Below are 17,681 nucleotides of genomic sequence, written 5' to 3'. Positions count from 1 at the left end.
GAAAGCAGCCAAGCAGCCTGACTCCAGAGCCTATGCTCTTGACCCCCATATTCTATCCCACTTCCCTTCCTCTTTCACTGATCCTGTTGATAATTTCAAGCCTATTTAGCAAGTGCCTTTCAACCCTATATGAATATACTGTTGTGCTTTCTACATAAACAGATATCTGAAATACAAGGTTTACTGCCATTTTCTACTACATAAACCTTTCCAAACAATTTCTTTGGTGAGTGCAGTAAAACACTAAAATTTGTCATTTTAATAATTTTAAAACGTATCTTCACTTTGTTATATGAACTGCAGACACCAATGAAGTTTCTAAAAGTAATGAGAAAAAGAAGCATGGAGGTGAAGGTCAAGCCAGTTGGAACAGAAGGGTGCCTCAGCAGTCTAGTTAGCCAGTCAAGTTTGGTTTGTGTGCTTTCCTTTTGTGCAATGAGTGTGTATAAGGTAAGCACCATTCCTAAACATTCCCATTCCTCAAGAAACCAAAAAAAAAAAAAAGAGACGGGAACCTCTGAAATGAAGAAAAAGAGGCGGGAACCTCTGAAATGAAGAGAAATGCAATTTGTTTAGATAATTCTTTAATTTCCAAAACAATATTTACACTGTTGCTTAAAAGGTCTGCTCAATTTTAATTTGTTCCATTTTTAGAGTAAAAAATATTCAAAGAAAAAGGAAATACAAATTTTTCATGTTGTCAGAATGTTTAAATGAAATCAAATATTTAAAATTTTTATTCTGAATACATTAAAACCTAACAAATAAAAGTATCAGAAAGAATGCTAACAAAATTTGAAGGCAAAGAATTCTTCATTAGAATGTCTAATTTTTGGTTTACATCATAGAAGTTCTTAATAAATTTTGTAACACCTGTCCATAACCAAACATAAATCAAGCAGCTGAGATAAAGTAATTTTTTGAGTAACAGTTAATACCAATGCTCTCATACCAGTTCAGTTCTGATTTTGACTGTACATGAATAAAACCACCTTCTACAAGTTATTTTAATATTGCTTCAATTCTTGTTTTTCAAATTCCTTTAGTGACAATATTTTCCTTTTTTGTAAAAGATCTGAAAGTTAACGAAGCATCCTGAACTGCATTCACTTTGGTTAATGTAACTGAAGAGCCTTACTCTGGGGAGTTTATTAATGTTTTCCCTAAATTGAAAGTTACTTTACATCAAACGGGCAGTACTCCATTTTCTGGAGGTCTGTGCCAGGTAACAACATATCAGCTGACATAAAAACATGGAGGCTTTGCTAGCTTTTCAGTCAAAGCAAATCTCTTTTCAGGTTTTAAGACTAACCAGTGCTTAAAAAAAAGGCCTCTTCTATTCTCAAAACTTTCTGACTGGAATCATAAAAGCTGTAGTTTCACACTTTATTATGTTGACCTGTGTAATAACTTTTGCTGAGTATATAAAAAGAAAAAAAACACCAGGGCATTAAAAACTTAGTATTTACGCTGCATTTTAAAAGTTATTGCAATGCAACTACAAAAAAAATTTCCAACTAAAATGCTATAAAATCATTAAAAGGACTACTTAAATTGTGAAATAAAATAACTGATTGCAGGAATAATCTGGTGAGGAAAGCTGTTGAGGAACAGGACAATAAAAGTGTTTAGTTCCAATACACGGAACTAAAACTGCTTCCACCATAAAAAACAACAAAAAATCAACTCAAGGAAGCACCAAAAATATGAAAATCAATTCTTTTACTTAAAACATTTTACAAGCAAAAATTGTAAAATCTTAAAATTGAAATAATTAACCATGCCTGACAGAATTATAAATTACATGAATAAACGATGAAGAAAGTTGTTGGTTTGATGACCAATTCAAGAAAATAATTCCTATTTCACACCAAATGACACAGCACCACAAACAAAAAAGTAACAGAACAAAATTGTGATTTTAAATATTTTACAACCATCAAATGCTTCATTTTAAATGTTACATTAACTCCCCTTATATTACATGTAAGTAATTTTAGTGTTTCAGATGTTAGTATTTGATTTCCTGTTATGTATGCAATATACTGTTACATTTATAATTTTATAAAGAGCTGCATATTTTCTACCACATTTACCTACACTTAAAATGTTAACAATAAAAATATATAAGCAAAAATACTTAAAAACTTCTTAAATCTCCTTTATTTCAGTTGACAGAAGACTACTTTTAGTGTCTTGGATGAAATGGTTCTTGTTGCCACGGAGCTGAAAGAAAAAAAAACAAAAAACAAAAATTGGAGACAAATGAATGATGCAGATCAACGGTGTATAATGGTACAGTGGAAAGAACTAGAGTTTAAGTCATAGGCAAACCTTGCTGTCAGATCCCAAGTTATTTAAGGCTCTCTGAGGAGTCCCTTCCTCAGCTTAGTCATCTTTTTGGGAACTAGATGGAACAGGGCATACAGCACTTTACTTGCAACAGATGAAGTGGGTCAAAGGAGTTGTCACCGTTTTCCCTTAACATTTATTTATTTGAGAGGCAGATGGAAAGGACTGGGTGGGAGGTGGTGAGAGGGAAAGAAAGGGAGGGAGGTGGAGGAAGGGAAAGCTTGTGTGGGGGGTTGGTGAGGAAAAATGCTCTAACCACTGGTTTACTCCCTAGATGCCTGTAATTGTTGGGGTGGGCAAAGCCAAATTCAAGAGCCTAAAACTCAATCCAGGTCTCTCGTGTGGGTGGCAGGAACCCACTGCTTGAGCCACCACACTGCCTCTGGCATCAGCAAGGGTGAGGACCTGTGGCACTTGGATTTGGGCCACAGTGCTTTCACTGGTACCTAACCACTAGGCTACTTATTAGGTACCCACCATTAAGTACCTTCATCTTTTTTTTTTTTTTTTAAGATTTATTTATTTTGTTACAGAGTCAGATATACAGAGAAGAGGAGAGACAGAGAGGAAGATCTTCTGTCTGATGATTCACTCCCCAAGTGACCGCAACGGCTGGTGCTGTGCTGATCCGAAGCCGGGAGGGTCTCCCACGTGGGTGCAGGGTCCCAAGACTTTGGGCCGTCCTCGACTGCTTTCCCAAGCCACAAGCGTGGAGCTGGATGGGAAGTGGAGTTGCCGAGATTAGAACCGGTGCCCATATGGGATCCTGGGCGCGTTCAAGGCGAGGATTTTAGCCGCTAGGCCACGCCGCCGGCCAGCTACCTTGCTTTTTAACTTTACTTTCCCTTCCAATCATCAAAATAATGTGTATTTCACTGTATAGAATACAGAAAAAACTGTACAAAACAAAACTAAACAATCAACTGGAGGTAATCAAATTACAATGCTGATATATTTAATCTTTGTATTTTCTACTCACTTTCGTAAATAAGTTAACAGGACATTTTAAAATATTTATTTGTAAGAATTACAGAGAGGATATAGCTTTTAAAAGTGTTTTGTCAGGCCTGGCCTGCTAGCCTAGTGACAAAAGTCCTTGCCTTGCATGCCCTGGGATTCCAAATGTGTGCCATTTTACTTCCCATCCAGCTCCCTGCTTGTGGCCTAGGAGAGCAGTAGAGCACAGCCCAATGCCTTGGTGAGAGACCTGGAGGAGGTTCCTGGCTTCTGGTCTCGGAACAGCTCATCTCCCTTGCAGCCATGTGGGGAGTGAACCAGCAGATGGAAGATCTCTGTCTTTCCTCTGTATATCTGCCTTTCTAGTAAAAATAAAAAATTTTTAAAGTATTATGTCATTAAAAACTAAAAATCCTTTAATAGTTGCATTATGTTTCACTATATAGATTAACTATGATTTACTTAGCTATTTCCTTAAGCAGGATATAATGATATTAGTTTCTCCTTAATCGTTGACTAAATTTCCACCAAAATAATACAATTCAACTCTTCCTGACACATAAACAATTCTAAAAGCGTATATAGAATAATGAAAGATACATGTATCACAATCTATTGTGAATTCCATATAATATAAATGCACAAAGTTAAAAATACGAATTCGATGACATATTCAAGCTTGTGAAACTCACCAAAATTCCAAGGAACTTCTGGATGCACATGTGTATTAGGAGGGTACAGGTATGTAGCTTGTGGCAATGGCTGATGAGAAGCATACTGTGAAAAAACAGGCTGCTGAAAATTATGAGAAATAGGCATTTGAGATAAATAGCCACCCACTGGCATTAAACCATTTGCTTGTGTCCCAGCAAAACAACTAAAATGTTGAGAATGTGTGCTCTGGACAGTATTTGCTACTGTAGTGAACATCCCAGGAGTTGGCTGTACTTGGTAAGATGTTATCCCTTGATATGTCTGAGTGATGGTACTGCTACTGCTGCTATAGTGATACACACACCAAGCATAATATGGATATGAAATTCCAAAATGCTCAGAAGAATTATACGCCGGGGTGCATGCTGACTGCGGAAGTTCATTCCAATCTGTGGTAGCATGCTGAGCTGGGACTCTGGCATTCTCATCATTCTGCGGCTCAGAAAAAAAGCACTCTGCTCTTTTATTCACGTCACGTGTAACATCCCCAGATGCTCCAAAAGGTATGGCTCTGGCATGCACTGTATCTCTAAGATATCTTCCTTCTGACTTAATTTTTGCAGGCTTTCTTTTACTTATTTGCAGAACAGGAATTTTGTCCTGTGTACAGGCGAGTTGCGAAGAGTTGGTACATGTAGAACTTTTAATAGGTGTGTTTATTATTTCTATACCTTGAGATTCAAAGATAGAGTCATTCACTTCTGGATTGCTATGGATATCAGACTCTACAAAAGGCTTCGCATGCACTGATGCATGAGGCTCAAGAGAATCATTCGTTCCTGGTTTTATGTTTGAGAGACAAGATTTATGTGCAGGATTTGGGGAATCTTTTAGGAATTTCTGAGGTGGTAGTTCGTGGTCTTTCAAAGATGTGCCATCTCCATTCTTTTGCTCACAAATCGCAAAAGCAGCACATTCCTTCATATCACTTTGTGTTTTGGCAGCAGTGGAACTCTTTACTTCATTTAGGCTTCCCTGTTGCTCAGTCAAGTGTTCCGAAGCATCCAAAGATGTATTCATTAAATCTGTTCCTCTTGCTGACGTTGCTGTGCAATTCTCGTTTTGGTTCTTCAGAGGTGAAAGTGAGCCAGCTGGTGACCTCTGCATGTTGACCTTTTCTGGAGGTACATGTTTGCTTCTCTGGCTGTCAGATAAACTTGACCCTGTTTGTCTTTCACTTTTGGGATGAGATTCTGCAATCCTAAATATAAATACAACACACACATACATAACAACTTTAAGTATACACAATCACAAAATTTTAACAGAAATGTGTATGTGAAATTTCTGTTCAGGAGGAAAGTCCTTAAGATTACAGTTTTCTCATTTTCCTGGCAGTATATAAGTAGGACATGTCCCCAATTTTACTCCCTTACTTTGAATTTAAATGCTTTCCTTGAAAAAGATTTAACATTACACATTTCAAATTTACTTTCAAAATTGTAACTTATTTTGTACACTGACAATTTCCTGATAGAGGGTTTTAAAAGCTGGAAACTAACACTATTTGATAGTTCTATGTAGTTTCTAACTCACAAATCTCCAAACATTTTCTTTGGAGACAGGAGAAGTGAACCTCCAAAATATTTTATCTGTTTAATATATTTGAGATTCTTACCTAAACAGTCTTAAGTAAGGTAAAATGTATTCATTGAGGGAATGTTTAGAACCAGCTAATACAGGTCCCTCAAATAACCTGATGACATGAGTAATATAAAATATTACAGCAGGTAATAATCATTTGTTGGCACTTACTCAAGTTCTTTTACAGATGGAAAAGAGCATGTTCAGAATTAAAAAGTTTTACTTATCCATAGTCAAGAGAAACTCATCCTTGGCAAGGAATTTGAATGTTACTATTAGGAAATTAAAATTCTGTATTTCACTGATCTCAGCCTCCTCAAAAGCCATTTGATTACCAGCAGTCACCCATTAACATATAATACTTTAAGTTTCCAGAAAGTATAAGTTTGGGCCTTATGTTGTGGGGCAGTGAGTTAAGCTGCCTACTGCAGCATGGGCATCTTCTGTGGGTGTTGATTCGAGTCCTGGTTGCTACACTTTTATCCAGCTCTCTGCTAATGTGTCTGGGAAAGGAGAGAAGCATGACTCAAGTCCTTGGGTCCCTGCACTGACCTGAGAGACCCTGAAGTAGTTCTGGCCTCTGGCTTTGCCTGGCCCAGCCTGGCTGCTGTGGCCATTTGGGAAGTGAACAGTGGATCCAGAACTCTCTATCCTCCACCTATCTTCCATAGCATTCTCTCTGTGGAACTCTTCCTTTTCAAATAAATAAAATCCTTAGGTATTAAACATTTTGACTTTACCATATTTACAATGACAGGTAAATGATCTTTACCTTACAGATTTGCAACCTCCTGGATGCTCTATCCCTTCTGTGTTTAGAGGACACTTCTGTGAAGATAGTATCCTTTTTCAACATAAAATTAGATTTTCAGTGCTACATGAGTCTAACAGTTTGATTCTCTGAGAAGCAAGGAGTAAGTAAAGATGCTTATGGAAGTGGTTTATATTATCCCTCTAGCAGCCTATTCATTTTTATGCCATCATACAATTGTTCAGACTCAAATGTGTGAGAAGGATTCTAGAAACATTGTAAAAACTTCTTTAAATATTTTATTATTTGAAAGGCAGAGTTAGAGAGACAAAGGGAGAGACGAAGGGGGGAAGGCTAGGAGGATGGAGGAAGGGAGGGAAGAGGGGGAGAGAGAGAGAGAAAAAAAGTCTTCCACGTGCTGATTTATTCTCCAAAGAGCTGCAATGGACAGGACTGGGGCAGACTGAAGCCAGGAGCTTCTTCTGGATCTTCCGTCTGGGTACAGAGGCTCAAACACTTTGATCATCCTCTGCAGATTTTCCAGGGGCATTACCAGGGAGCTGCAGCAGAAGTGGAATAGCCAGGAGGCATTCATATGGAATTCTGGTGTGTGTTAGTGGCTGTACTCACTGTACCTCAATACTAGTCCCAAAAAATGTTCTTTTAAGGGAAGAAAAATCAAGACAAAATGAGATTGCTTATTTGTTCATTTTATACAAAATAAAAATTCCTTTCAGAAAATGAATTAAATGAAGCTAGTTATAAAACTGAAAGTTTTACAGAGGTGAAACAAGAGAGGTTCATCAAGTCCAGTGACACTACTTCGTGTCCAAATGGAAAAGATACACATAATGGAAACAATGTGGTTAGTTTTTAAAAAAATAATTTGCTAAGTTTAAAGAAATACTTATTTTGCAGTATTAAAATATCCTTTTATGAAAAGTCTGCACTCATAAAATATATGTATGTTTGCAAAAATATACTACTTAATGTTCCCAATAATTTGTATAAACTGGCAATTTTGAAACTTGGCTAGGTTGTAAAATCTACTCAAGTATCAAATATATTCATGTCCTATTCTTCTACATTCTTTGTAATAAACCAGTGGCTAGTCCTATAATTTATTACTAAGTAGCACACATTAAATATGAATTTCCTTTCTTATTCTGCAAAACCATAACACTTCCAGGCTTTGGCTAACTTTTCACTGTACAGAGAACCACTTTTACCTTTTATAAATCACTAAAAAAACACATTTCACATGCCATTAGTACTTATAGAATTCAATTCAAATTCCTTAGGCTGAACTGAAGATGTCAAATTTCTTTTACTGCCTTAGTTCATCTACTAACTTACACATATTACTCAACAAAATTAGTAAGAATTTGTTTTATCTTCCTTAATAATTGTCCATTTTTAGATAGTTTTTCTTCAGACAGAGCTCTTGGCAACTCTTACCTCGGATGCTTGCCTGTTGTCTTCTCTCTGTTGATTTTTGCATCATCTTTCATGTTAACCTATTTGAAAGATATAAAATCTGTAATGGTGATGACAAATATAAATACTATTTTAAAATCAGACATTTTAAACCACTTGTTTTGTCTTTATCTACAATTAATGATGATCTCTTACTATGACCTCTCCACATCCAACCCCACTCCCCCTCAATAAATGACTTTCCTGGATTTCTCATTTTCAAGTATGGTTGGATTAAAAAATCCTTATTTCCTTGTCCTCATATCTTTTTCCAAATTTTTTTTTAAGATTTATTTTTATTGCAAACCCAGATATAGAGAGGAGGACAAACAGGAAGATTTTCCATCCACTGATTCATTCCCTAAGTGGCTGCAATTGCTAGAGCTGCACATCCAAAGCCAGGAGCCTACAGCCCACAGGGGCTCCCACACGGGTGCAGGGTTCCAAGGCCTTGGGCCGTCCTAGACTGCTTTTCCAGACCACTGGAAGGGAACTGGATGGGAAGCGGGGCTGCCAGGACTAGAACCAGTCCCATATGGATGCCGGCATGTGTAATGCAAGGACCTTATCTTTCAAATAAAGAAAACTTACTTCATATGACATTACACTTCATTATGTAAAGAATGAAGTTCAAAATCCATAGGCTTATGCTTAACAGTCTATAATCTGAAACAACTGTTTCCATCCTTAGCTTGCTCTTGCCTGCTAAAATAATTTTAAATTTAAACTCAATTCTGAAAAAAAAAGTTATTAAACAAGCACTGGGTTTATTTTCTGCAACTGAAATAGCCTCTTCATGTTTAACCATCTGGCAGTGCTGCTTCTTGTAAAGCAGAGATTTGCTGCTTTTCCATGGAATCCACACATTTCCTAATCTTTCTTTTCTTCTCAGCATCTACACCATTTTTAACCATCCCTCTCATTTACTTATTACTTTTTCTGAGACAGAGTATGAGAGCACAAATAACTGAGAGACTGACTGAGAGAATGAATATGTTGCCTCTGCTATCTCATTTCCTAAATGCCTGTAGCAGCTGAGGCTGGGTCAGCCCTAAGCCAAGAGCCGAGAACTCAACCTGGGTCTTCTCTCTGTTTGATAGTGACAGAACTACTTTGAGCTACCTCCTATTGTCTTACATGTTGTGGTACACAACTTGTGTTCCTGTTGTATTTTGTAACGATGTCAAACAGCTGGAAGTATTTCTCCATAAGTAACAGTACAATGGATGGTGATTACACTCCAAGTCTGCAGAACCAGTTTCACTAGAAACAGTTTCACACAGTGCAAAGAATGAATCCTACTTTTCATTCTGCATACAGGTTTCCATTTCTGTACTTCTGAATTCAGAAATTCTTGAAAAGTTGTAATAGAAGACTCTCAAAGCAGAACACTTGTTAATATGGGCTATGGAGCTAGACTCATTGGTTTTAGCTCTAGGCTCTACCAATCTCTTTGACCTTGGGGAAGTAATTGAGTCTTTCTATGCCTTAGTTTTCTGACCATTGAAGAAAATAATACTTCATTTATTGTAACTTTTGTGATAAAAAATAGTACTTGCAGAATCCACAAAGCAATGCCAAATACATAATGCCATGTTAAACTTGATAAAACATAATCATAGGGTTTCTTCCAACTGCTTCATAATCATATAGAAATGGAGATCCTGGGCCCTGGCTTTGTCCTAGTACAGGCTTCCGAGAAGCTGATCAGTAGCCAGAGACCTTTTTCTCCCTCACCCTCCACCTTTCATATAAATAAAAGACAAAGCTGAATGCTGCAAGTTATGTCATATAAATATAGAAGCACACATAATTTTATAGCTAAAATAAATTTTTGTTATTAAATTAATTTTAAGGCAGCATTTAAAGCCTTTCTGTTTCATAATTCTGCAAACTACTTGTTTGCTTAAACAGTAAACCTATTCTCAAAAAGAGCACTTACACATTGTATTAAAACATTCATACCTTTTGCTTTTTACAACTGGAAACAGCAGTGTTTTTCTCTTTTTCCTGGGAGTCTTCACAACTTTCTACAGTGATACATCGCTTTTTGGAGGAATTTGAGACATTTTTAGTTTCGCATTCTGAAACTGAAGGCATTTTAATTGGAGTACAGGAAATAATGTTACTTTCAACAGGTTGTGTATTTCCATTTCTATTCAGTTTGGGAATATTCCTTCTATTATTTAGCATTTGGCACAGGGTAAAGGAATTGGTTAATTCTGCATTTTTAACACAAATAATCTTCAAATGTTCAATCGTTTTCATGACTTTCATAATATGGGCCATTTTCCCCAAATCTTTCTGTGGGGCAGCCATTACATTTTTCAATAGTGCAGAAAACTGACTATAGTTGCATTCTAATTCTGTCATACTGTTTCCATAGTTTACAGATGCTATGTACGGCACAAAGTCTATGTAGGTGGAAATGGAATATTCAGACTTCTCCACAAGACTTTTTATTTCTGTAAGTTCTTCCAGTTCTCTTGAGAATAAATGAAAAGCATAAGAGCAATTAACAGCTTCACTATACTTGTGGATAATATCCAGATCTTTTTTAACTTCAGAAATGTCAGTCTCTAATACTTCCCAAAGACAATCTGCTGGGTTACCTCGAAGAAATGAGAAAGCAGCCATGTTTTCTTGGCAATGAATCAGTTCAGGAAGAAGTGACAAATCAAACCAAAGCATACCTCGGAACCTCTGCTTGCCTAGTTTCTTTGCAACTGAATTTTTAAGAAAATGAATTGTCTCTGAGAGCATGACAATTTCAATATATGTTTCAATGGCTTCAGATTTTAAAATTACAGTGCCCTGCTTGTGACTTTTTAGTATATCCAGAACATTTTCTTCTGTAACCAAGATACTATCTGTGTTTTCTTGTTGAGTCATCTGAAAGTACTTTTTTAACATTTCTAAGTGATCTGTACATCTCAGAGTGAGTTCCTGCAATTTACTGAAGTCTGCAAATTCAGCTTGATCCAATATTTCACCAACACAAGAAATACCTAGGCATGACAGCAAATTATTGTTAAACCTACAGTTCTCTATGTTAACTGTTGCTCTGTCTATTACCTCATCTGTCTTTCTGGAAGCCATCACAGTACCCTCCTCAAGCTGCATACTGGAAGTTTGTTGTTCACTGCTTAAATCTTCACATAAGGTATCACATATCTTCTGCAGCTTAGAAAAAGCACACTGATTCACTTCATTTATCTCTGAGAACTTTTTGCTGGAAGACTGTTTCCTTTCTTTCCAAACAAGATTCTTTGCAGCATCAAAAAAGATATGTTCCAGACCAAAAAGAGATATTTTAATACTTACTGCCTCATTGCTCTTAATAAAATTAACTTTTGAGGAGATCATTTCTATGACAATCCATAAATGGTCTTGTTTTTCTGGGTACAAATCAACTTTGGGAGAGTCCTCATACACACTGATCAACCTTAAAGTATTCTTTCTTACATTTTCTAAATCTCCTAAGCTATCACCAAAATTAACTCCACAGGTCAACGGAACAGACAGAAAAAAGTCAAAACAATCAGAACAACGCTTCATTATGGCTTCACATTCACTGATTTGTCGTTTGCATTTTAAGAATGCATAATATGAATTATTTTTCCTTTTCGTATCAGCGACCAGTTCAACTAATTGATTATGGTAACTCTGCAACTCACAGAAAGCATTGTACTTTAATCTTCCTTGGAAACCAGGATAGAAACTGGACTGTTGTTGATAACCATGTGGTTTACCAAGCAACTCACTGTATAATGTATCATCATACCAAAGTAAGCTTCTGAATGTCACTTCACCTTCTAAAAGTCTTTTTTTGTTTTCAATGAATTGAATAGTTTCCATCATCATTTGAAGTTCTACCAAAGTGTCAACAGCACCTGGTTTTAACTTGTATTTGCAATTATTCCATAGGTTTTGTTCCACTAAGAATTCTCTTGAAATGAGGATTTGTTCAAGTGAACAATCTTGCTTTTTTTCAAAAGCCTTGACAAATAAAGGGAGCATATTTTGACAAACCTTAGTTTCTTCTTGGAGAACTTGCAAAGATGTTGCTTTATCTGCCCTCTGCAAAATCTGAGAGAGCTCAGCTATTGGAGCCAGATAACTAACTGAGCATTCTCTTTTTTTTATGCCACCTATGCATGACGTAAGATTTGTCTGATGAGTGACAAGTTTAGAGGCTTCAGAGTGGGCAATTGAAACAGGCATATGATTAATGTCTATACTGCCTGGTTGGGAAATACAGTCAGAATGAATGTGGTCATTACTTCTAACTTCGTTGTCCTCCTCTCTCTTTCGTTTTAGTTGTTTACGGACGGTGTCATTCACACAAACTGCTTGTACGGTAATATTTTGAATGCTTGAATGAGAACTAAGCAAGTCAGTTTTAGTTATCTCCTCATTTAAGTGGGATTCTTCTAAAATATTACTCTTTTGATTTTGATACTCAGTCTCCACAGTTGACCTTTTAGTCATTCTTCTCTTGTAAAGTGAATTTTTTGCTTTTTCTGCCTGTTCCACTTCACATGTTTTTCTGTCCTGAATGTCTCTCTCTGTAATACATTGTCTCAAAGAGTCTTCGTTATTATCTTTTAAGAGCAGAGAACTATCACTGGATGATAGTTTCTTCATTATATTTCCCCTGTGATTTTTACTTTCTTCAGTAGCTGATGTTAGGCCCGACTCAGAATTCTCAGTAACATTCGCTTCATTCCCATCTGTATGGAAGCACTCACTCGAAGAACAGCGTCCTGACTTTACAAGCTCCTTTCCACCACATTCCTGCTGACAGTGTGAAGTAGTCACAGATGTTGCATGAGACTTGGAATATTCATCAGCTTCTATTACTGGAGTAATTGCTAACAATTGAGGAATATTGTGATTTTTGCTTGCTATCAGAGTTAAGTTTAATGGATCCATAAGGAAATCATCTGTGATACATGTTGGTTTGGAACTCTTGAAAGGTGCAGGACACTGTTCTACAGGAAAATTTACTTTCAGGCTTGTTTCACAACCAGATAAAATAAGGTTATCTTGTTTGCAGGTGTCATTCAAAACCTGCTCCACATTTGATTTTAAGACTGAAATAAGTATGTCAGCTTCCACCTTTGTGTGAGCTACACAAGTTTCACCATTATTTTTGTCTGTGTTGTTTTCTTGCATGTGACTTAATGATACTGAATTACATTCATTTATTCCTTTGTTAGTTTCAAATTTTTCTTTTTCTTTTGTGGCATCATTATTAGGTGGTGAATGGTTTGTAACATTTTCATATTCACTAATATTAGATAAAAATTTTATGTCAATAAGATTCTCTTGTTCAGTTAGATCATCATCCTGATGGTCTGAGGAAAACAAATATGTGGTTTTTTCAGAAAAGGGCTGAAGTTCTGATGAAAAAGGATTTCTCACACTGTTATTAATACATGCTGATTGACTTACACTTTGGGCTGCAGAACATAGAGGGAACTTCGACTTGCGATGTTTCTGATTACGAAACTCTGTCACATGAATAGTGGTGTGGCTTCTGGAGACACTGCTCATACTTTTCCTGGAAAGGTACTTTGTGACTCTTTCTCCATTTGTTTTGTAAGACTTATGCTTTGACACACTGCTTACTGAGTTATTAATATTAAATTCTATAGCTTTTTTCTCTTCCTGTTTTTTGTGTTTCCTTTTTGACAGCAAATGCTTAGTTGAACCATATCTTCTTTCAGGCACAGGAGTATAACCTTGTAGATCACAACTTTCCCAGAAACTATTGCATATTATTGCATATGCTTTAGGTAATGGACTCTTTGTTTGTTCTCCCACCTTAGTTATCAGCTGTAAAGATGTGTGAACTCTTCTATGAGCTTTTTTTAAGTGAAGAACAGCTCTATCAAGTTTTTTGGAAAGACGTTTGCTTTTGCATAGGGATGCTTCGCTGTTTAGAATATTCAGGACATTCCTAATGTGCTTTTCTGTCAGTGAAAATGTTTTAATCCGTCCTTGGGATAATGAAGAAAAACATTCAGATGAATCTTCACCAGCCAGCCGCCTCCTCTTCTGACAAATTTCATGCTGTCTGGAATCTTTATGTGTTACGTTCTGATCTTTAAAAGATGAGTGTTGCTTTCTTTTGCCATTTCTTCTTTTCATGTCCTCATTTTTTGTCTCATTACAATCAGTTTTTGATTTTTTATAGGAACATTCACTTTCATAATTTACTACTGTGACATCAGAAGTTTCAATAACTGAAGAGTTGCTATTATGTCTTTCAGATATGAGACTCACATGCGTATCAGCACTCAGATCAGATGAAAGGGAGCCTTCAGATTTATTCTGCAGTCCTGATTCTTGCCTTATGGTACCAGATTTATCTTTACCAGGAGAATCTGAATTTTCACCAGAAGGCTGGGAATAAATTTCAGTTTTTGGAATTTCCCCCTTCTTATTTATTTCTTGTTTTGGGGAATTAGTTGGAGATTTGTAAAAGTTATCTTCAAACACAAAGGAGTCAGCTGTGTGGCTCAACCCTAGCTTAAATATGTTAGTAATTCTAACTTTTAGATCTGGAACAAAACTTGGGTTGAGCATCTCTATTTTGTGTTTTTGTGAGGGGAAATGAATACAATTAGTCTCCTTACAGTAATGCTGATCACGCTTCTCCCTTCTTGCACTGTTTTCCATTGCTTCTATTTCCCCAGTACTATTTCCTAATAAACCTTCCCAATCAATTCGAGATTTCAGAGCTTTGTATGAGGCCTCAAATTCTTCATAAAGCACATTCCTATGGCTTTGTGCATCTTGCTGAAACGTAAAAGTATCATCATCATATTCTGACCCAAGTTTACTATTCTCACCTGATTCTGATTCTAACTCAATCTCATTTTCCAAATCGAAATTTGGAAGAATTGAATTTTCATTTTTTGAGTGATGAAATGAATCTTGTAGCTTTTTATCTATGTCAAATTCACAACCATCTGCGTTCTCAGAATATGTTTTTTTAAGCTGGTCTCTTTGATGGTCATGATTTGTGTCCAACACAGGCACAGTAGTAACAGCTACATTTGTGGTGGCACTGGAGGCCACACACACTGAAGAACCTGTAATTTCTTGAAGTGCTGGAGAACCCAAATGCTCTATGTTTCTTCCAGTATTTTCAGTATCCTTTTGCTTTATGTCGGTATCATTTAATGTAGTTTTTGTTGGTACATATGTTTCTCTCCAAATCAAGTTAAATGTAGAAGAAAGTCCTTCGGTACTAGACATTTCTACTTTGTTGCCATTTTCATTGTTTCTCTTTTCATCTATATTGGTCCAGTCATTGTTTGTAAGAAAACTCTGTTTTTTGTCTACACATACATTCTCTATGTTGTTTCCTGGAAATGATGCACTATCTTCCTTTTTATCCTCATTTTTATTTTCTTTATCATTGTCTCTCTGTTCTCCACAGTTAATATTCAGGTATGTATCAATGTTCAACTGTGCATTACCAAAAAGAGTGTTATCCTGACTTTGATCTTCAACACGAGGAGTTAGTTCAAAGTCTTTCTGAATGTTCTCTAATGACACCGATGTATTTTCAGTTTCTTCATGCAAACCCATGTGTTCTCTATTTACGTTGCAATGTGAATAATCATGAACTATTTCAATGCCATTAGTTGAAATAACTCCATCAACGAGTTCTTTTTTGTCTTGGGCAATGTCTTCTACTTCCTGTAAATCATCACTCATAATACTAACACAATTTTGATTTGTTTTTACCAAATTCAATTCCATTAGCTTTTGAGTTAGAGGAAAACTTGTGTGAATGCCATCATCATACTTCATAGAGTGATGAGGAAGTTTCTGTGAAGCACACTCTACACTTGGAGTAAGATTACTTTGTGATTCTAAAGTCAGATGATCTAGTTTAACTGTATCCTTTGTAGTAGATGTGAGAAATTTTGGTATGTCTAACTCTTGAGAAATGATCACATTGCCACAGTTTTCCCCAACAGAATTAAGACAGTCAGTCTCTTTGCAATTTTGGTTTAATGAAATGTAATTATCTATGGGATTGATTTTGGTTCCATTAGAAACACAGTTAATTTCTTTCCAGAAAGAATGCTTTTCTCCTTGATTGAAATTGTCTTCTGATTCAGTGAAGCTTCTCAACTTTCCAATATTTTGAATGTATTCATCTGTGCTTGCTTTCTTTTGGGGTGGAAAAACTATAGGTAATTGGTGACCACTCTGGTAGTCAGTTTTCAAATCTGAAGACTGTGATTTTTCATAGATCTGAGCACCAGGTTCTTCTGCATAAGGGTTCATTGACTCATATGCCTGATTGTCTTGTTCAATTGAAAATTCAATGCTGCTTCTCTGTTGGGCACTCTGGGCTTTTTCCTCACTGTGCTTTTGATTGCCCATGTCTGAAACTACATCTGACAGAAAAATTGGGCAGGAAACTGGAAGAAGTTGGTCCTTCCATGATTCTGCCGTGGTAGCTTTACTGGGAGTAACACAATGGTAGTTCTCAGAGTCCATGTGGTGAATCTGAGATTGTGTTTCATCAAAAGAAAATCTGAAGCATGGGATAGCCAAACAATTAGTAGCAACAGCATGATCACCAGACACAACTTCAGATGAGATGGTAGAATTTGTTGGCACAGTTGACAGACTTGTTTCTGAATTAACACAACCCAAACTCTTCTCAATTGGCAAAATGTCACTAAAACCTGCAGCAGTTTTCTGTTTTCCTAGGTTTTCTTCTCTCTTCGTCAATCTTGGATCTTTGATGAGTTTTGAAGTAATAACTGTGCTGGAGCCAGTATTGTTATGAATGGGAAGAGTGGTAGAGATACCACTTAAAATACTTTTAAGATACGTCAAATTTAACAAAAGGTCACCATTGACATTTTCTCTGTTATCACTGTACATAGATGAGGGATCTGAATCATGTACATTTACTTGAGTAGTGCCTCTAATTTCTGCGAAATCATGCTCTGTCTGTACACTATTTGTTTCAAGTATGGGAATGCTTCCATTTTGTGTATTTCCATAAGAATTAGTAATATTTGAGTTGGAAAGATTTTTCTCTGAATTTACTGGATTACATGAACAGTTCTCCTGCACAAATGGATCTGCAGGTTTCCTGAAATGCTCAAAGATGACAGTAGCATCTTTTCCTTTTCCAATTCTTTTGGCCACCGTACAGTTATTCAGAGAACATGGTCTTTCTGCGAAACAATAAAAACATGAAAAAAAGTTTATAAACAACTCCATTAATACAAATTAAGTATCATTGAATAATCTGATTTTACTTAAGATTATTTTCATTTTATTTAAATGAAGACAGAGTGTGGGAAAACGGTATTTTTCACCTCTGGTTCACTTTCTAAATGCCTGTGATAGCTTGAACCCCAGAACTCAATCTGGGCTGCTACATGACAGGATAAGTCCTGAGACCTTGAGCCATCATCTGCTGTCTCCCATTGAGCTAGAATTGGAAGTAAAGCCTTGACTGAAACCTAAGCACGATAAACCTGAATGCAAGCATCCTGGAACATACCTTAATAGCTGTGCCAAACACCCACACCTCATGAATAATTTTAAGTCAAAGTTTATACTATGTTTTTGTCATTTCTTATTACCATCTGATAATTCCATAAGCTATCCTTATCCTCTCATGAAATCCCCCCTCTCCCCACTGAGTTCCCCTGTATTATTACAATAGTATAGTTCTTCATAAACAGTCATAAGTCCATCATTGCAGGCAATGGACAATGGCAGAGAGTCCAACATCCTATTGTCAAGATAGTAAACAGCTTCATTGGGAGTTCATCTCTGATTTGGAAGTAGAGAT

At 36.4% G+C, this 17,681-nt stretch overlaps 1 protein-coding gene across 5 annotated transcripts in view; it reads right to left on the bottom strand.

Annotated features, from left to right (window-relative positions):
- Window positions 1-2,137: 2,137 nt before the first annotated feature.
- TEX15 (testis expressed 15, meiosis and synapsis associated) overlaps window positions 2,138-17,681 on the bottom strand; it is a 73,066-nt gene continuing 57,522 nt past the window's right edge. For 4 of the 5 annotated variants that reach the window (XM_058669838.1, XM_058669840.1, XM_058669839.1 and 1 more), the window contains 4 exons: window positions 9,800-17,055; window positions 7,817-7,875; window positions 4,002-5,224; window positions 2,138-2,226 (listed from right to left, as the gene is read on the bottom strand). In XM_058669838.1, the coding sequence (XP_058525821.1) occupies window positions 2,189-2,226; window positions 4,002-5,224; window positions 7,817-7,875; window positions 9,800-17,055 (8,576 nt within the window). In that variant the 3' untranslated portion in view covers window positions 2,138-2,188. The remainder of the gene's footprint in view (window positions 2,227-4,001; window positions 5,225-7,816; window positions 7,876-9,799; window positions 17,056-17,681) is intronic. The other variant, XM_058669841.1, reaches the window with a different exon arrangement.

The sequence above is a fragment of the Ochotona princeps genome, chromosome 11, assembly GCF_030435755.1.
Source record: "Ochotona princeps isolate mOchPri1 chromosome 11, mOchPri1.hap1, whole genome shotgun sequence".
In the NCBI taxonomy this organism is placed as follows: domain Eukaryota; kingdom Metazoa; phylum Chordata; class Mammalia; order Lagomorpha; family Ochotonidae; genus Ochotona; species Ochotona princeps.
Note: the sequence above shows the minus strand (reverse complement) of the source record. Positions and strands in the feature narration are given on the sequence as shown.